Source organism: Platichthys flesus, chromosome 15 (assembly GCF_949316205.1).
Source record: "Platichthys flesus chromosome 15, fPlaFle2.1, whole genome shotgun sequence".
NCBI classification, from domain to species: domain Eukaryota; kingdom Metazoa; phylum Chordata; class Actinopteri; order Pleuronectiformes; family Pleuronectidae; genus Platichthys; species Platichthys flesus.
The window spans coordinates 17,919,412-17,941,186 of NC_084959.1; the positions used below are offsets into that span (position 1 = coordinate 17,919,412).

General features: G+C 39.2%; 1 protein-coding gene across 1 annotated transcript in view; it reads right to left on the bottom strand.

The window, feature by feature from the left end:
• Window positions 1–21,775, bottom strand: part of LOC133969297 (peripheral-type benzodiazepine receptor-associated protein 1-like) — a 60,269-nt gene that overhangs the window by 21,613 nt on the left and 16,881 nt on the right. Inside the window, exons 3-13 of the mRNA XM_062405688.1 lie at window positions 15,171–15,278; window positions 14,106–14,234; window positions 13,213–13,389; window positions 12,280–12,465; window positions 6,165–6,332; window positions 3,983–4,066; window positions 3,773–3,862; window positions 3,410–3,532; window positions 3,230–3,334; window positions 2,952–3,002; window positions 289–472 (exon numbers count right to left, since the gene is read on the bottom strand). Coding sequence (XP_062261672.1) covers window positions 289–472; window positions 2,952–3,002; window positions 3,230–3,334; window positions 3,410–3,532; window positions 3,773–3,862; window positions 3,983–4,066; window positions 6,165–6,332; window positions 12,280–12,465; window positions 13,213–13,389; window positions 14,106–14,234; window positions 15,171–15,278 — 1,405 coding nt within the window. The remainder of the gene's footprint in view (window positions 1–288; window positions 473–2,951; window positions 3,003–3,229; window positions 3,335–3,409; window positions 3,533–3,772; window positions 3,863–3,982; window positions 4,067–6,164; window positions 6,333–12,279; window positions 12,466–13,212; window positions 13,390–14,105; window positions 14,235–15,170; window positions 15,279–21,775) is intronic.

Below are 21,775 nucleotides of genomic sequence, written 5' to 3' on the forward strand. Positions count from 1 at the left end.
TATCCCTGTAAATAACACAAAAACACTTAAACCTGAAAAGACACATTCCTGATGTAAGAGTTAAAGGATTTGGATGCTTTTGTCCATGTGAGGACCGATGCAGTTGGGCTGTTGATTCTAAAGCCATGCTATTTAGCCAGGACTCTGTATGTCACAAGATTATCTTTGGAAATGAAACAATCCAATTATTAAACTCATAGAAGTTAAATTAAACTTAGCCAATACTTTAGGTTTTTTCCTTTTCACCTGGTTGTCGCAACAGTACACATCCGTGGTGGCGTGGCTCACCTCGCTCAGTCGTCAGGCCCACCCCGTTGGTCAGAAGAGAGAGGTTTGCCGGGTTGTGGAGGAGGGGAGAGCCGGCCAGATCCACCTTCGAGGCCTGCAGTCGAAACTTCTCCAGCTCCTGGGACAGCAAGCCGAACTGTTCGCTCTGGCTGCGACATTTATCCTCCAGGTCTCGTACCTTTGACTAAACATGAGGCGTAACAAACACACGGTGAACAGATACAGACAAAGTAAAAAACATCCATCTTTCCACACTATTACATAGGATATAAACAATATGTGATCGTTAATATATTTCAGTGGTAACTGTATGATAAAGTGCTATAATTAAAATGTCTTCTGTGCCTGTGTTTAAAGTGAATTTATTCTTATTATACAATCACAAATAGTTTATAGTAGTACATGACATGTGGAGGGATCTGTCCACTAGAGAATAAAATTTATTTATCTTGTTCATAAATTGAAAAATGTCATGTAGAAACATTTTGTTGCCATTTACTTGTTCCATTTCTAACTAGGAAAACCTTATATAATCATTCATGAACAAGACAAATTCCATATCAGATTTTACACCTTTATGCTTATTTATAATATAAACACACTGTTTATAATATTAACTATTACATTCAGACGTTAGGGTTCTGCATGACAAACAGCTGTTACTAAAACCAACTTTACAGCCGCAAACACACATGGAAAGCAGAACTCAGACTCAAGGGGAAGAAGATGGGAGGGATATAGAGGCAGGTCGTTTTCTGCTAAGACGTGAAACAGCAGTAAAAAGAGCTGGAAAGTAACATAGGTTGTGAGAAGTTGCACATTGTGCTTCTAATTTACACGGCAATCACTTTAAAAAAGTGACAGCAGACAGCAGTGTTATTTGCCAGATCACTACAGAGGTTGGCCTCGGCTTCACTGAATGTCTTTATGCGGCGGATTTCACTTCCGGTTGTGGTGGGAGTTTCCTGGCAGCCTGATCTGACAAAGGCCTCTGCACGAAACTGTCTAAGCAACATTTCCTGTTAGCTCTCACCTACACAAACCAGAGCCTGCATTCAACTGTATTCTGGCGACGCTGGGCTTAGGTGGTGATGAGAACTAAAACACTGAGAAATCGCCTACAGACCTCAAGTTAATACTTGGCTATGTGACGGATTTATGGAAAAGTCAATTCTACTTTATTGAAAGAAGAGAAAAAACAATCCAGCATGATGACCATAGTGAACATGCCCAGTTAACGCTTGAAGCGGTAACTGGGCTACAGCTGTAACACTGTTATCTGGACCTGTGTGAATGACCCAATTTACTCTACATTAAACCTAAAAAACTGACTTATATTGGCTTCAATGGCCACAAGACACATTAAAGAAAGACTGCTGATAAAGCGGTTCCAATATCTATAAACTTTTTGTATTCAAATAAATGGAAGAGGGGTTTTCTGGTTCTATCTACAGGGGCAAGGGAAGGCTTTGTGGCACATACATAATTTGGCAGAGGAAGTCAAGGAGGCTAAAGGTTAACAGTACCTGCATGCAGTCCAGTGTACTCTGGTTAGCAAGGAGATAACACAAAGCGCAAAGGTAAAACACATGCTTGAATCTGGGACAGAAAAAAATAAATATTAATAAAGTAGAAACACAGCAGTCTGAGTCCAGGACGATGAGAGAACCCCTGTCAGGAGCTTGTGTCACCAGAATGTCTCTTGGGCTTCAATAGCCAACACCTGCCTTCTGCATGAACACACATATTCCTTATAATCTTCAAAGAAATAGTTTAAACAGACTCAGAGAGATTGTGTGTAGACCTAGTGACAAAGCTCAGACTGTTGGAGGCAAAGAGACTTTCTCCTGTGACACTCTGGGGTTAAACCGAGAGAAGGAAAGTGAGTGAAACAAAGCAAGTGGAAGGAAACAAGCAGTTCCAAGGAGCAGCTATACTCTACCAGCTCCCTCCGCAACACAAGCTGAGTCAAATCCTAAAATGAAATACACACTTCTTTTAGGAACAAATAGGGAAATGTTGAGCACAAACCGCAGATAAATTCAGTCATCAACACAGCTATCAACTGTGGCTGATGATATGTGATGAAATGAGTTCTTGCTGTTGGCTCTTTAGTCTTTTACATTTTTCTCAGTTTTAAATTAAATCAGAATGAGTCTGACTGTCTGCACTCATTTCAAATACATGATGTGTTACACTTACACTGAGGGCAAACACAAAAGTCCCAGAATAGCAGAGCAGCCATCTGTTCAAACGGTTTTCCAGGCCCTTCAGTGCTACAAAAATACAAATCTTTTCTGCCACAGCTTCTCCGCCAGGTGTTTAGATAAGCAGAAACAGCTCATTGCCCTGTATGTCCACACCGCTTTTGCTGCAATGTTATGTATTTTGTGTACTATAATTTTCAACTATTACTAATAATCATACTCTTTTGGTTTGGTGTAAAGAAGATAAGAAACACCTTTAATGCATAGTTATAAGTTTCACTATTCTGTGTGACAAAAACTCTGGAAGCTTTGATTTTTATTTTGGCAATTCATTCTTAAGTGCTGGAAGCCTCTCAAGCTTCAATGCATCGTGATAGAAGCACTGCATGGTATAAAACAACATTTATTTGCTTTTCTCCTTTTATGAGCGGTCACAGTGGTGTAATATAAACTCACCTCCAGCATCTGAACCACTCCCTCATGCTCCCTCTTGGCAAATAACTGAGCCTGATAATCAAAAAGATATTAAAGTCAGTGTAATGTTGGTTATTTGCTTATAAAAGCAGAGTTCAGAGCATAGTGAGAATAGTCAGAGCTTTATAGGTGCCCAGAGGTTGCCTCCTGCTGGACAAGACCCCCCATTTCTCATAATATGGTAGAAATTAACGATAGGGTCATGAGAGCTTTACTTGAGCAAAAAAAAATATCTGTTAAAGATGAAGGAAGGTTCTTACCCGCTGCAACCGTTTGATTTCATCCTGTTTGAACTTAAGGATAGCGAGTGCCTGCTCATGTTCCAGTTCCAGCTGCTGCCTTCGCTCGGCGACCTCTCGCATATGCTATTCAGGGAAAATAAATATGATCAGAAGACAGTTTTTAGAAGTAGCATGGCGAGGATCTGACCTGCTCTTTACCTGAAGGACCTGCTCTAGGTTCTCCAGTTTGGCACGGAGTTTCTGGTTCTCCTCGAGAACTGAATTGTGTTGAGCAGTCACTTCAGAGAGATCTTCCCTCAGCTCCTCATTCTCAGCCCGAGTCTTGAGAAACAACAGTGGGTTAGATGACCGGATTACTTTTAGGGAAATTTGTCTCTTTATAACGTCAGTCAGTTTACACTAAAACTACATTAAGCTGAACATTGTTCACAGTCTCTTAAATTATATCATTACAATATATCATCACAGCATCACCAAATTTGAACTTTGTTGGGGGGTAAAATATCATTGTAAGAAAAACTAAACGTTGGATGGAGTTCGACAGGGCGGGAAGACACTGACCTGGTCGATCAGCTGTGCCTTCCTCCTGAGGAGATCTGCCTCCTCCTTTAGTTGCTCATTTTCACCTCGCTCATCCTCAAGCTGGCTCTCCTATGAAGTAAGCACAAGTTCAGAAAAAACTCTCTAACTTTCAGATCTTCACTACGTCCACTATAATAACCAGCCACACAGCACATGAGAGGGAAATACCAGAGGAAGAAGGTTGCTTACCAAATCCAGACATCTCTTCTGTCGTTTCTTTACTTCATGCTCGAGATTTTCACATTCTTTTCGCTTCTTGCTCAGCTCACTTTCCTGTACCAACAATTATAACACAACAAAGTCAGTTACACTAAATTCTTATTTTAAAAACTGACCCTGAGTTCTTCACACGGTTTTAAAAAGAGTTATCTCTCAAAGAGCAGGACACATACTGTATAAAGGCAAAATCGGGATGAACAATATATAATATAATGGCACATGATCTGCATTTACATTCAGCAATGCTTAATACATTGGCTTTAGTTTCCATATTGACCTCTGACACACATCAATGAGGTATTACAAAGCTTAGCATCCTTTAATTATTCTAAATGCAGCTTACATGCAGGACCAGCATATTAGCAATCTGCTTATTTCAGCATGGCCACAGGACCTTCATCAAGTATTACCACTGGGACTGTACGGGGGGGGGGAGGAAGCAACAGAACACACAGGCTAATTGCAAACCACCTGCTGGAGAGACATTTTACTCTCACCACTGATGACACATTAGGACAATAACGATAATTAAAGGTTGAAACTGTTTTATGAGTATACACTGAGGTCTGGTGTGTAAACTGGAGTAAGAGTCTAACAGCCATACTACTAAAAGCTGCACTCATTAAGATTAGATTAAGATGCATTTATTTTTCCCAAACACATGCACAGACATGCACAGGCACACTCATGCAGGTAGGGAAATTTAACCTCTGCTTTTGACCCATCTGGTGCAGGACACACAGAGCAGTGAGCGACCATGTACGGCGCCCGGGGAGCAGATGTCTGGGGACTAAGGTGCCTTGCTCAGGGGCACTAGACAGGGTAGGGAGAATCCTCTTGGATTTTTGGACAGATCAATCCAGGTTCGTCTTTTTGTTGTTTCTCCGTGGAGTCGAACCAGAGACGAACCAGAGACCTTCTCTGCCCATAGTCCAAGTTTCTGCCACTAGTCCACCGCCTCTTTGGGCACTGTGGCTAACATGCTGATGTTTAGCATGAATTAACAATAAACATATAGTCATTGGTGACAAATATCCATCCACTTTGCACCATGAATGTTTATATTTGTATGGAAATATGTCCAAATATTGTTGAGATATTTCAGTCTGGACCAAACCAACCAACCCTAGCAGCTAAAAATATTACTTGAATGCTTTGTGGGCTAATTTCAGCTCAGTGTTTACTCAGCTGACAGGCTTTATTCCATATTGTATCTCATTAAACTCATCTAAGAAATCCCATTGTCTGAGATCAAACTTTTCTCCATGACTCAGTCATACTCGAGGAATGATAACCAGTTAATCTATGATGTAAATTTGAGATCCTATTAACAAACCAAAGATTTTTATATACAGAAACCATAGAAACCATCAGGCACCAAAGCCATCAAAAACATCACTGCCTGAAGAAATATACAGCGTTGCATTGGCACAATGAGTGGTGACTTTTTCCACACTGCTGGAAAAATCTGCAACCAGCTTTTATTAGGAAACAGTGAGTCATGAAATCCTCAAATGATGGTGAATAAAACTTTTCGTGTTCTTATGAATTACAAAAACACACAAAAATGACGATGAAACACATCCTGTTAATGACAACATTTCTACTTTATAGTCAATTCTGCTTGTACTGCAAGTTGTTTACAGCTGATGTCCATTATTGATGCTCAAACAATAAACAAGACAACATCTATTTATGTCTATAATCTCCATTTTGCATAGCTCAGAGAGACTGTGGTCTATTTAAACCACGAGACCCACTTGTAGAATCAGTGAGGCCAATGTGCTATTCTTCTGTTTCCAAGGGACAAGATCAAAATAATCCCTGCATTACATAACAAATCTGACCCTGGTTTTTCCTTTAGTGGCAGTCAGTTCAGCCACAGCACTGCAATTCAGGCTGCAATTTCACATGAAAATGCAGAGTAGAGAACAAAGTCCTGTCCCTGCAGTCAAGCATAATGTGCCATTAGTGCTGCTCAGAGACGTCTATGACTCTCATTAATGACTGTTTGGATGAAAGCTCCAGTTTGAAAATTCCAAAATAATAAAAAATGGCATTTTAGCAGTGGAAACCACTGCATGATTGTACGCTGAATGTTCCTCTACAGGTCTGGAGTATTTTGAAGCTTAGCACAGCAGAGTGCTCTCACCAGAAACTGTAGGCGCTGCTCCTCTGTGTGATCCTCCTGATCAGAGGGGTTCGGGCAGAGGCCCGGTTTGGGCGTCACTCGCAGCCCCAACTCCTCCTCCTCTCCGGGAGTCTTCTCACACCTGGATGGAGCTTCATCTAATGCCACACACGGGGTCTCCCCTCCAACCTGACAGGGAAAGGAAGAACTTTTCAGTCAGTCACTTTACGTTTACAGAGATTATTTAAAAAAAGTCACGTTTCAAGATAGTCTTTATATAAAGCTTCTGCTCTGATCGTAAAGCAGGGAGCAAGTGTGTGATGTAATGTTTAGACACTAAACATAACCCCCTGCTGCGAGTGAGGGATTAGCGGCACGCCCCCTTCCCAGTGGTCCAACTACAATCAATGAATAATCCAGGGGAAATCCCTGTAGCCTGCAACATGACTCGAACTCATTAGCAGGAACTTGTCCTTGCTAATTAGGTTGCGTGTTAGTGACTCAAATGTTTCAGAGTATGTTTTTTAATCAATTACAGCTACACATTCATCTTCACAACTTGTATCACTGGTCGAACTGGGATGCAGGTGGGGGACAGGCTGACATTGGTGGGGGGTTAAGAGTCGGAATCAGTATCTAATTTTAGAGCAAACCTACTTATGCTCGGAGTAGAACTGTGCTAGTGCAGCCAAGGCCATGACCCAATAACAGGATCAAAAGCAGTGTGCCACGTGCTGCAGAGGGGATCTCAACTTACCACTCTACTTTCCTTTACATTTTTAATCACTACAAGGCACATTACTGAACACCTAACAGTTAGTTATAGTCACAACAATGAACTGAGAAGATTTCTATTCTGAAATGACAAAGGGATACCGCACAACAGCCATATACCACCAAAGATCCATTTATACGTAATGTGATCAATTACCTGCAAAGATTAAATAAATTCTGTTAAAAGTAGCTATGTTAACTCACTCATTGTACTGGTGGTGTTAAATAGTCACGAAAGATAAAAAACATAATCAAACCTGGGAGCACTGGCTTCTCTTATTTATGTGTCTTACATTACTCTAGTAATATAAACAGGGTTTGGCCCTTTCACACGACAGACGAATAAATCAAATCTTCAATGATGGAACAGCTAAACTGCTAATTCTTTCATGTTAGAGTTGATACATACAGGAGAGATTGAAGGTTCAGAGAGAAGTCCAGTTAAATCCTCTATCCAATACGAAACTGAATTATAACAGTACTTATTTGGACTGATGTGTCCAGTCATTGTTCTTTTTTACATAACAACAAAGTTCTCCCTTTCAGCAATCCATCAATAACAAAACAGAATTCCCTGTCTGGAAGATAACACTTAATTTCTTAAAACAGAGGAATTTTTCTGGTATTATTTAATACTATATTTAAAAAGATTTAATTTACACACCTTACATTTATTTTATCCCTATTACATTCACATGCAGCATAGAAAAATCATGTAAAAGTTTTCCTGCATCACAGTTAAAAGCCTGTTAAGTGTCTGTGTGTTGAATGTGCAGGAGATTAATGTTCTTCTTCTTTACACACGCGTCGCAGCTCACATCAAGGACAGGTTTAGGGTTGTTCTTAAATAGTATGTTCACAGTAGATGACAGACAACCTCAACATAGTTTGATAACTCATTTTGACTGTTTAGCACAGATTCAGTGGCACGCCTGTGAAGTTAAGCGAGGCCATCCCTGGTTTATCTTTTGGAAAGGGGACCAGATGGTGTGAGTAGTGGTGACGAAAGGCCAGCAGGAGGCACTAATTCCATTGGCCCCTTTACAAAAACAGCACACAGGAATGAGTACCTTAAACAAGTGCTTTGCTTTGTTGTCTCCCTGTTCCTGATTCCTTTTTGTGGTCAAACGTAAAGCATGGGATCATCCCATTTCCCATCATCTTTACAAAGTGTCTTTGGTTAGTTGTTAAACAGTCGCCGTTCTTGTGATTCCTAATTAGCGTGTAGCTCTTCATACCAATCCACTGGGCTGGCTTAAGCGTGTGGAGTTAGTTGCTACAATCTGGCAGCCATGCAGCGAGGTGGGAGTGACCCATTAGTCAGATAAGATCCCATAAGTAAATAAAAAAAAAAAAAATCCTTTAATGATTACTTCACTACTTTGCTTTACTCCTTCTTTGGAGTTTAGAGCCAACTTTCACCATGAATCGAATCAAAATTAAACATATCAACGTAGTAATAAAATCGTTGTTTTAATAATTGAGATAGTTTAGTGGGACTAACTAACCAGTGGTAATATTTTAAAATCAGTATGTCATACATCAGCCTGCAGGTCAAATCCCTTAAAAAAGAGCAATCCTTTTTGTAAAGGGAGCTCACAATGATGAGCAGATATAATCAGGGTTAAGGCAATGTGATATAATTCTAACATGGTTTTGACGAATAAGCACGAGGGGGAATATTACATAATGCATCATTTATATGATGTTATGAGGACTAAAGGACTGTCATAGAGAGTATTAGACCAGGGCTTAGAGTTATTAAGAATCATTTGCAGTCAATGTTTGAGATTCTATTCTGATGTGTAGCTCAGCTGAATGTTAATACTTCAAAACATTCAAACAACATATCTTATACCTCATATACAGGAGGGGATTAATTTTATATTTGGAAAACTAAATCAAGACATGGAAGCACTTTATGTAATTGCAACTATATATTTTTAAATATTTTTAATGGTTAAAATACCTAAAACCCATTGCTGTACCTGCTAAATATTGGCAAAATTCAACTTGTGTCTAAGAAGCAATATAGAATCTTTCCACTGATGATTGGCGTAGTACAATCACAGATTCTTCTCTAAAACTATATAAAACTAAATTGATCCTGAAAACAGAAGAATCTTTCAGAGGATTATATGAACCTTGACCAAGGAAGGAAGAATTTAAAAATGTACCATGTTATAATGAAGGTGAAAGGGTGAATGTCATAGCAATACTACAATATAATGTTTATACATATCTATATATAAGTACCCAAAGCTTCACTCAGCCTCAGGAGGAAACTGTTGACCATTGTATTTTTATATGAAGTGTATTTAAAAAAGACAATAAATTGATTTAATGAGAATGTTGTACTTGTTTTGGTCAACTGGTCACAAACGGTCAAAAGATGAAAATTACAAATTTATAAGCAATAAGTGCATCAAGATAAAGCCTCACTTGAACAAATATGGGAGTGAGTATAAAGCTGCCTGGTACATGCATAGATTTATTGTGTCTTTTAATAAAAATGAATTATAACCAGCAAGTCAACATTGTTTTGGAATTTCTATATTAAATTTCTATAGTAAATGTTTATATTCAGGGATGCTAAATTTAGCATTAGCTGAATAATGACACAGAGATGAACACAACATACTGACATGAATTTGTTTTTGTTTTTTGCATTAATTAAAAAAATGCATCTATCATCTGTTACCTTAAGTTGACCTTAAACTTGAACATGGAGTTCATAGAGTACATATGAGCGTTCTCCCCGTTTAGTATGCACTGAGTTCAAAGTCAGAGATTATAAACGTGGTTATTTATAAGTTATTTATAGTTACTTTTAAACAGTTCTAGCATGAAATAATATTTTGGATTAGTCCCCACATCCCCTGGCTCTTTTCTGTGCAGCCTTTCAGTAACATTTTACAGACAATACCTGGTGAAAGTATCTTACTTTATGTCCTTTGGCTTGACTATGTCATTAAAGATAGGACAAAAATTCCTAATGTAAAAACTGAAAACAGCAGAAGTTGTTTAACCTCTGAAAACACAGAAACAATAATTATATATATATATATATTATGCTATTATATATTTTAGATCTACCATTGTGGTCTTTGAGAATGTAAAGTCATTTATAATAGAAACCTTATTCATTAGAATTTGCAAAATGTGATTGTCTGCAACCAGGTTCAGTAACAAACATTAACAGTTAGGTCAGAGTCTGAGCAGCTGTGTCACACGAATGAGACTAGGGGGGGGGGGGGTAATTTTGGATGCATAAAAATTGAATTAAAGTCGTATTATAAATATTGAGTAAAGACAGTCATATGCATCATTATAAAGAAATGACCTGAATGCAGCCATGTCTTCAGGTTATCCTACTGCTGAGGTCATGATGTGTGTTTTGTCGTATGAGGTCCATGTTTAGAGGCTCACCTCTACTTGCAAACTACTTCACACAGTCAGGTGCAATTGTGGACACTTCACACTGACGTGGTCCATATATACTAAAGGATCAAGTACTCCCTGGGCCCATGCATACTAAAGCAGGGTCAGATCCCATGCAGCAGGCCCTGAACGCCATAAGCACATTGGTATAATCCCTGCAGACTACTGAAACGGGTAACTGGATCACTTCTTTTAAAAGCACCTTAATGGATTGGCCTGGCCGTTGATTTTCTTTTTAATACGAAGCATATCAATGTCCGCCAATCAAACGCTCTACCACCCTGTCTGTCGCTAAGTCGATTTGTCCAAATTCTACATCTGGACGCTCCAAAATATGACTGAGGATAGAAAACTGACTGGCTGTCCTTGACCAGGCCTCATGTGTGTGCCATCTCTCTAACGTGTAAGAAAGTGGCCGTGTCATCACACACAAGCTTAGATTTTCTTTAACTGAATTTAATTTAAAAACAGCAGCCATAAGACCTTGATGAAAATATCCTTCGCTGCACTGAAGGGCTGCATGTAAAAAACTGATAATCTTTCAGAACGTGCTGCCGGTTGAATCATATAACACAAATACAGCTCCCGTAGCTTGGTGCTCATTCCCTCACACCCCAGATTCGTCATGACACTGATTTGTTTTCAGTGCCAAGTCACAAGTTTGAGTCCTGCACAGCTTTATTCTCACATCCAAGCAGACCCATATGAAGTTAGCCAAGGAGAACTGCACAGGAACAGAGATACGTAGACACCGAGATAATTAAACCATAAAGGACGACCTACCCCTTTCGTGTGATTTGTGGCAACGTCAAGGCTTCCCTCGGCCTGCTAGTTATCCAGAGCAGGGCGAGATAGAAAAGTCTTTAGTGCGGCTAGAGTCTTACCTACCACCCAAAACCCTCTCACCGCTGCCACAGCAACAGAGAGCGGATTACTGGACTGTACCATTCTGTTGTTAGAGGGGATTAGAGTTCACACAACATGGCCCCTTTCTGGGTGTGCGCGTGCCACTGGCAGTGCGTGTGTTCGTCCCACAAATGAGAGATTACCACAATCGGCGTTCTCATTTGAGCTCAGCAGGCATATAATTTTACTCCTTTCACAGGCAAAGGAGAATTTTACATAAATATAATGGATGTTTGCCTTTAAAGTGATATAAACTGACAGTAATTAAAAAAAAAAAATTCTTTAAAATCAAAGGACAACAGTAAAAATATATTGTCAATATTTCTCCATTAAAAAAAATATGAGCCTAACTAAATCCAGTATGTGTACATTAAACATTTTTGCCAGTGACGTACATCTCTAAGCATCGGTGAAGAACTGCTTCCAAGAACTGAATACAGAGCAGATCAGTATTACATGCAGAGAGGATCAGAGTTTGTGACTTTGGTATCTTTGATCAGGCCCAAGTTCAAGACAGGGAATCATCTCATTATGGCTTCTGGCAGATTAGTATCAGGTCCAACGACAAGCCATTATATAAAACTGTAAAACAGCAATCATGCCAACATAAACATACACAAGGCTTCAAAATATATTTTTTTTGATTAGCAACAAAAAGTAGAAACCCAATTTAACAGTAATAGCACCAGCATCAATGCTCCTTGGTGTAAGTACATGATATCCTTATCCGTGCATGTTTGTAATCACACAGAAGTATCAGCCCACAAGCTTTTCAGAAACGCCTTTAAGAGCCTTACACTGACTTAGGTAAAAATGTCTGGATCATTTTGAGCTTTTTATCTTTTAAAACAATCATCAGTACAAAGCAACTATGATAGAGTTTTACTTTTTGGATGTCAGTTTTAAATTACAGTTAAACTGAAGTTTTAGTGGGCTTGGACAAAGTTTTGAGTCCAACAGGGGTCAGTGTAGAGTTGGGCTGTGCTTTGATATGAGGGTGGTGGGGTGACTTTACCTTCGCCTCCACCTCCTCCTCCTCCTCTGTTTCTTCACACTTCTCCAGGCAACTGGGATCGGGACTGTGGTTGTGTTGCTGTGTGGAAGATGTGACGGACAATTGTCTTTGGAGCCGCAGCACCTCCCTCTGAGACTCTCTCAGAAGCTTCTCAAATTCCACTCTGCCAGATGGAACAGGGGAGTCCTGAACAGACATATAGACATGCATTAGAGACAGCCATACATGTTATTTGAACTGTTGTTATAACAGTGTCTGTATCTCCAACTACTAAACTGATTCAGAGGAAGTTAATCTCAAATAAAGATATAAAGCAATCTCAAATCATGTGCATTGTGATCTAATTGTATTTTTTTGAACTGACCTTGTTTAATTTTCCATCTTCTTGATTTTAAATTAATCTTGCGTGCTTTACCCTTCCTCACTGTCACCGTCGTGACATAATGAATGAAATGTGTTTTGGTTGCATTAGAGATTTAGCACAGTCATTCTAATCAAATCAATGCTCAGCTCATAGAGTAAGACCTTTCACTGTTTAACACAGCACATGTTCACAGTATGAGCTGTTAAGTCACTGTACCAGTAATTAAAAACAGGCCCTTAGAAAGGCAGCCTATTCCTGCACTGTCATCGAGACATGAGCAGTGACGCAGCCTTTGTAATACGGGCTTAGGAGGTAGTAAGGATGAGCAGTGCCCATGTTGTCCAGCAGGGGGCGAGCTTGTGGCATAATGAGCCGTTGGCAGGGATAGTCAATAGAGGAATAAGTTAATGTGGCACAGTAGAGCAAAACTCTAAAAATCAGTGATGGTCAGTTATGTTATGTGATCTTAACTTGATCCATCTTTAATTCCAGACTGAGCTCAGGTTCTAATTCATAACCACAGTTCAATGTTTGCTGAGTAAGTATTTAATGGGGAAGTGTTGGAATACCTTGTTGGTGCCCAGTCGTGCCTCCAGCTCTCTGCACTCCTGCTGCAGGGCAGCAATCTCTTTGTCCTTAGACAGTAGTGCATCAGCGTGCTGGGCGAGGTCACGAGCTCGCTGACGGGCAAACGCCCGTTTGTACTGTTCCACTGACCCGGGTCTCATCAGTGACGGGGAGTTCACCTGTACAAGTGCAAGAAGGAAACATACTGAATGTACTAATCAGCAGGGAGGACACCAGAGGGGAAGTTTCACTGAGGCTTCAAACAATAACTGAAGCAAATTAACTCAGTTTCAAAGAAATCTGTATACATTGGCCTGTGACCTAAGCAGTCGGGACAGAGACAGATGGCCCTTGAGATGACTGCTGTACTTTAGCTATACATATAACATACTATAATATATATATATAAATATAAAAAGTGCGCATTTATTTCCGTTTGAGTGGCCCTCATAAGATGATACCTAACTAGAGAGCAATACTTAAAACAAGTCAACCATTAGAAATACATGTCCACATGGTTTTATGAAGAATGTAAATGTTTTAAACTGCTAATAATAGTGCTTGTTTTTTGTTCTGCTTTATATAATCTTTTTAGTCTTTGCTGCATCTCTTTTGTAAGATATTTTTTAACTTCCTATTGAGTTCTTGTGACTGTTCTAGTGATGCATTAAATTATTCAGTAGAGTTCTGGTATTTTTCAACAAAGCTCCCATTCATCACATGTTCAACTATTCCATTCAACTCATTACCAGACATTATGATGATGTGCTGATTTGGATGGTGGTGCTTGATAATGATTCACTCCCAGCATTTGGGTCAGAGTGCAGACAAATAGGCCTGGCAGTTCAGTGTGAAATTGTTTGAGACTTTTTTATTTTTAATATGTGTGTTATACCACTCTGAGGTTTGCCTCCTGCAGTTTCCGAGCTCTTTCTTCCAGCCTCTTAGCGAGAACTGCGAGCTCTGTGTTCTTTCTCCTCAGCCGCCTGACCTTCTCCTCGGTCTCTGGGGCGCTGCTCTTTCGCTAACCACAAGGGAAACAAAACTCATCATCAGACAATGCCAGCAGCAAATAGTAACACAGCAATGCACAACCAAACGGGCGCAGCAAATGTTATTGAGGAGTCATTATTCAACAGAGAGTCAGAAACACTTCCTGGCAGGGCGTTTGGTTTGTGATACGATATTTCAGCATTTCATAGATTATCTGAATCATTGAATTTTAAATGCGATGTTCTGGCTCTCATGCAGTTGTCTCTTTCTTTCTGCAGTCCCATTCTGTGGGGATTTAATTAAATAAAGTTAAATTTATACATAAATATACACATTAAACACACAATTTAGCTATTTTAATTTATTCACATTTACTCAACATGATAGCAAACACTTGATTAAATGTGGCATTTTAACAAAAAAATTGAAAATAAAGTTACATGATAACTTAATATGAAATTGAACTGCAAAAGTCATAGTTTTAGATTTTTCTTTTTACTGTAAATGTATATTGGTTCTAAATATTGTTTATCAGCCTGTTTCATTACTAATAATCAGGGTCAGAATTGTCCTCGTGCCCTTACTTTTATTTGTATCTGTTTGACATATACCAATTTTGTTATCCCTCTTATTGTGAATTTGTCAATTTATTTTACCAATTTACTTATATGTTTATATATGCGCACAAATATAGTTTATTTCCTCGTTAAATCATTTTATTTGATCTTATCTTAGGGTTTTATATATGCCTGTGTAACCTGCATGGGGGGAATTTCAGAAGGCAGACGTGGAAAGGGAAAAATGCAGACTTTTTATAAACTGAATAAATGTGAAATAACGACAAATATCAAGTTACAGCTCCTAACAGACACAACGCTCATAAAGCTGTTGTATTCAACGTGTCTGTGCACCTGGCCTACTTTCTAGGAAGCTTTGTGTCAAGACTAACTGTTATTTTTAGTCTTACCAGCAGGCAATTTTCCTCCCTCAGCATGGAGCAAGTCTTTTCCAGCTCATCAAGGGCTCGCAGGAGTTCAGAGTTCTGACGAACCAGGAACCCGTAGTCAGTGCCATTCTGAAAGAGGAGCACAACAGCATATTCAGTTAACTGAATACTTTTTTGCTTTGCATAATAAACAAAGACCCACATACACTTTAACAGTGAAACAGGGATTGATTTGTATCTCTACAACATTGCTTCAATCATTTCCCATCTGTCGGCCGCATCAAAAGCCCTGCTTGTCAGCACGTGTTCACATAGCCACTACTTGTAATGGCAACTAATTGTGGCTGACAGATGACAGCACACTGAAAATACTTTTCATTAGACCAACTCAATTAGTCTACCAGCAGCTCTGAACACCTATTACTCCACAATAACTCAGCATAAAGAGAGGAATAGCTCTGTTCACACGTCGCACTATGGAGAGAGGAAGAGAGGGGAAGATGGAAACCACATCACACAGATAAATCAGAATAAACTATTCCTTTTTGAATTGTTCTGTTGATTTATAGACTTAATGTGTTATGGCGTTTAGAACATTCTGGCACCATACTGTCATAACAGTTGTACCCTGGTCACACATATGCAAATGTGAAATGAATATCGATGGTTCAAGTTCGCCAGAGTGGAACTCCACATGAATCTACATTGCGATTTGATTTATGTGTAGTAGTGATGGAGTAATAATCTTGTTACGTTGTTTTTTTATTGTGAAGGGACAGCTGAACAAAGCAGCAGCCAGCATGGCAGATAGTCAATGTACTGATCAGGACTGTCATTGGTGCTAATCATCCATGTGGAGGATGGCTGGAAGTGGTGATGCTGCTGTGCCTCAGTGCCTCTGTGTCAGGGATGCTCTAAATGAGCTCTGAGGCACATGGGGACAGGTTGAGAGAAGACCTGGCACACATGGATTGAAGAGAGAGCAGATGGACAGACAGACAGGGGAATAGATAAGCTGGAGGTGAGGGTATGGTTCTGCCCTCAGACTAAAACACACCAGACAAAATAGTCACCTGGGCCCACTGTGGCTGGTACGGCTAAATATATGTGACAGGTCAATCTGCACACAGATGTGACACACCAGTAAACCTGTTTAGATGTCATTGCTATTTGGAACCTCTTTACTAACCTGAAATATCCCTTTGCCATATAATCACTTTTCTAACTACACAAAGACTAATGTCATATTAAACATCCTGATGATATGGCACAGTCCAAAAAAGAAATGTAACCATCATCTTGTGAGATTATGTTGTCTTGGCGACTGCAGAAGATGGGTGATCTGGTGGCTCTCTGGAGGGTCTTTAATGCCCCTGTACCTGTGTCTTAAGTCAACGCTAATGACCAGCTGTTTACTGAACCAGCAGCTGAGGCTCCTGTGTGTTTATCTGTCAGTACTATTATGATGGTGACATGGGACATCCGGAGTGTCTACTTAGCGGGTCCTTAACTGGTGCCAGAACTACCATATGGTCTAAGGGTAAAACCATGCAGAGCAGCAGACACAATATGAATGAAATTAGGAACACCTGTTCTACTGACTTCTAAATTTTGGAGTATGAATAAATAAATGCTGTGCAAAAAGACGCAATCTGCACAAACTTCCATCAAGTTTGCAAAATTAGACGAAAACTACTTCAAATGCAATATAACATAGTGACAATAAATACATGTTTTAGTAATTTGACAATACACTCTAAATTTGTTGTAAATCTCCTGCAATCAAAACAAAGATGTAATTACTATTTGACACTGCAGGCAATAAAATGTTTCATTGACAACACTTATAATCAATCCAGGTGCTGAGTAAGCAGGTACATTGTCATTCAATGTGATTGCTCTCTTCAAGCACAGCTTGGCACCAGCTACAATACTGACACACAAAATGTTGTCATTCTATTCTGGATAACAATAGCTGCACCTTAAACATTTGATAAGGAAACTACTGACCCTATGACATCCACAGACATGACTTATCCTTGAGATTTTCACACGATTGAAATATAGTCGATACTATATGGTTGAAGTTTCTTCTGAAATAGACATTTAATGTATTTTAAATAGCAATTATCCTTCTACGTGTTTTACTTTATTGGTAGTGGTGGAGTTCCAAACATGGGATGAAAAAAACAAACACACAAACATATAATATAGTGCAATTCTGTCTCATTGATATCAGCCTCACTCTTCACAGATTATATTAACTTCCTGCTGATATGAGTGGATCATCCACCTGCTGCTGCTACAAATTAAAAGCATACAACTGGCAAAACACAAGGGCCTTTTAAGCAGCACTTTCTGCTAAGGATAACACTCAATCACTCATCACTCACTCATCACTCACTCACACAGACACTCAAACACACACACACAACCCTATAACAGGCACACAGTCTGGAGGACATTCTCTTCTCACCCTCATTACATGATGTATTGAGGTACACTGAAAAACTGCAGACAAAAGCTTGTCGTAAAATCCTGTGAACAGCACCTCATGAGCAGACTATTTGCTATTTGTTCATGATGAATGCATTTTCCAGGGACAGTTGGAAACTGCTTATTCAACTATCTTGGCTTGATTTATTTGTTGCACGGAATTTCCGGCATTAGAGCTCTCGGTCAAAATTTCAGCTATTTTCTTAAACAGTTAAATGCTATGATTCTTTCATGTGAACATGGTACATATTAGACAAATAAATAGCAACAAAACCATTAACTCCTTCTCCTAACAATATCGCATTGTATTTATGCCTCACTCAGAGCAAGTAGCAATCACTCAAAAGAGACACAAAAAGAGGCATTGAACTAGAAATCAGATTTTTTCACACACAATATTGAATTTCCTTATGGTTAGGGAATCAACATCATGCTGTGTGGTAAGCACAAGGAATGGTCCAGGGAAGTAGGAGCAGGAATTGTACATTTAAATTGTTGTGGCTGTGGATACCGAGGCTGTTCCTCTATTTCTACCCCTATTATACATATAATAATCTGCTGACAAATATTAATATGAAACAATTTGCAATCAAACAAGAGGTCAGTAACTAAACTGTGGTTATGTCAATAATTCCTGTAGCTCATTAACAATTGGCTGTCAGTGGTTTACTCTTTCAGTGTTTTTTCAGCTAAATTTGTACTAGAGTTTTGGCACAAACAGATCTAACAAAAGCAGTAAAAACCCTAACAAATCAAATTCTTAAAACAATTTGTCTAGCACATATTTAATTGAAGGACTTAAATACAAATGGAAAGCATAACACTAGAATGACACTCAGTTGAGTACAGACAGACAGACAGACAGACAGACAGACAGACAGACAGACAGACAGACAGACAGACAGACAGATTCGATTTCCCAGGGAGTTGTTTTGGCGGCATGTTTGTTGTCTTTCTTCAACATAAAAAGGGCAACTCTTTCAGAATTCAGGGTGGGGTACTTTGGGCTCAGCTCTAAGATGAACCTTTGTGTCTTTGGGTGTTACTTTGCCATCAGTCATATGAGTCGGCCAGTCCCAGTGAATCAGTCCTCCTCTCAGGAAGGCGATACTAAAGCCAAATCTATCACATTAGAGGAAGGCCTGCCAGAATGAACTTAACCTCCGCCTTCTTCGATTCTGATTCTAATGATCTTGGAGTCCATCCATTTCTTGTAATTGTTCCCCGTGAATCATACCGAAACACCGGAAGCTCTTCCTGAAGCATGAGGTAATGCTGGCTCCTTGTAAACTAAAGCCAACCGTGCTGCCATAGAAAAGAGCTGCAGGTGGTGAGGTCTACTCAAGGCCAGTGTATTAGCATTCAGACATGTGCTCCTTCTCTCTCAGTGGTGCTGTTCTCACATGGGTCTGGCTCAGTGAGCAAGGCAGATGTTACTCAGTAGGAGGGCAGGGGTCTCCATACAAACGTCTGTCAGAGGAGCCAGAGCTTTGGGCAAGGCAGATGGGCCTAATGGAGCCATCTTCCAATGCTCTGTTTGAATCTGTCTGCAATAATTGCGGTGACAAGCAGATTATAATACACACATACACATACACACACGCATGGAGAAACCCACACAGACAGACAATCACAAACGCAAAAAAACTTTACTGACACCTATACTGATACTGTCTGCAGCCTGCAGGGTCTAGACAAAAATGATATGCACCATGGATTATAACGTTTTTAGCATTTTAATTTATTTTTGTCACTATCAAAATGAAAATGTAATGATTTGATTGTAAAGCTGAAAAAATAATACATAGTAATAAAATAAGTTCTTTTGATTCCAACATTTCTTTTTGCGGGATAATAAACCCCAAATTGTCAATTATTGATACGGAATATACTATATCATACATGGAGGCACTGTATTAATGTGGTTGAATGGGAGTAGTTGTTTACCAAATACCATTCATCTGAAATTCAAAGTAAGAAGTGATTAAGCAATAACTTAAATGAACAATACAAAAATCCAAAATTACCCATTCACCGTCCACTCAGAGTAATCCTGCTGTGAGAGCTCTTGTGCCCTTGCAGTTGATAAAAGCAGAGTGGTGGTGGGTGTAATATATTTGTTGTGCTTTGAAAAGCCCCTAAGACATCTGGGTCAGCTTTCATCAAAACACCCTTCTATGCTTTTCCTTCCTTAGAAGAGGATGTGAATCAAAGTGGGCTTTTCAAATGATCACATCATCAAGCTTTAAGGGCTGCAAATCAGCTTGTCAAACACACATTTTTTTCACCTACACTGATATTGAATTTTCACCAGAAACTGCTCTACATCTAACCTTACTGTAACCCCACTTCATGTCTCTGGCCACCTCTTTATCTCTTACTCTCTCCCACTCTCACAAACTGACAACCCTTCCAAATCAACAAACTCTGAACCTGTCTGTCGGAACATCGCTCCCTCTATCCTCACTTATCAATCTCTCCTTGCCTCTTTCTCTGCCTCCTCTTCTACAGCCAAAAGCTCTTTTTACCAAACTAGAATTACATCTTCATTTTCAAACCCCGAAAAGCTGTTCTCCATCTTTTCCGACCTTTGACCCTCCCAGTCACCCTCCTCCTTCCACCCTTTATTCAAGCCACTATGTCAACTACTTTACAAAAAAAGTAGTTTTTTTGTAAAGTAGTTGACTCCACCCCCCATCAAATGCTTACCTTGGTAACCTCTTACTTACTTACTTACTTACTTACTTACTTATACTACTTTGTAGTTAGGCTTTCTTGATGAAAATTTTACTTTCTTGATTCTTGCTGCTCTGGGTTTGTACCCTCATGGTTGAATGCACTTATTGTAAGTCACTTTGGATAAAAGCTTCAGCTAAATTAAATGTAAAGTAATAATGTAATGTCATGAATTTCCTGTTTAGAAGCTTTGTATAGGTGAACGATAATTATTGAACCCAACACTAGCTACGTTTAAATGGTGACAAATGGCAATATTTTCAAAAAAGTTGCGGATACATAAGACGTATGATATAGTGTACATGAAACATTATCAGACTAAGCTCTGTGAAATGAGAATATGGTTGGAATGTTTTATTAGCAGCTCCTGTACACATCATTATCTGGATAATGTCTTGTTCAGAATAAGGTCAATGGTCAGATTGGACTTCACAGTCAAAGTGGGCCCACACAAGGACAAATTATTCTAGAATCACATGGCTGTTAAGCTACACGGCAGGTGGTTCCTGGACCAGCATATGTTACTGACCTTGAATGTACAAACATCCTAAGCAATGACTTATTCCAATCTCAATTATCATAAAACAAACATTTATAGACAAGCAAAACAACCTCAGTTTTTGACAAATTTTAGCAGTAACAGTGTTTTGTTTCAAATTATGTTCTATTTCTTGGAGTATGGCAAGCTGATACTAAAAAATCTGATATTTGTAAAAAGAGCAGTCTAAAATGCCTCATGACTATCTGGGTCAGTAGGCGTTTTATATGCCTCTGAGGACCTAAATTAGATGTCTGAAGGGTTTTCTGAGATTCATCCGCTTTGTGGGCATCTTATCGGCAGCCTGATAAAGTCGAAAGTTAACACAGATACAAAGTCTGTGTCTTACTTTACACTTGGATGACACCACACCTGCAGTATGGAGGCGTGTTGTGTTTTTTTTCTGTTGTTTTATTACGTCTGAGAAAGAGATCACTTTGGCTGAAACACTGTTTACCCCTGAAACTTCTGAAGTGTTTTGTGGACTCAACCCCTTCACCCACCCCTCCATTGACATTGTGGCGAGTAGATAATGGTGAACTATCCCTTTAATGAATCAAATGATATAAGTATCTGTAAATGCTCCGACTGTGCATTTTGAGAAAATAAGGTGTACACACTAGCATAAGATTTTCTGTTTCTCAGTTTCAAGGGTTTGTTTTGTCAGAAAGTGCAAGTAGACTTAACTTCAGTGTTTTATATTTAAGTCATTCCTATTATCTTACCAAAAACATATATTTATCCTGTGTCTGTGATTCACCAAATCACAGTGAAGGACAGATGACTTGCATCACTGTGTTCACCACTGCAATGTTATGAATATATAAGCAACAGATACAAAACTGGTGGAAAAAAA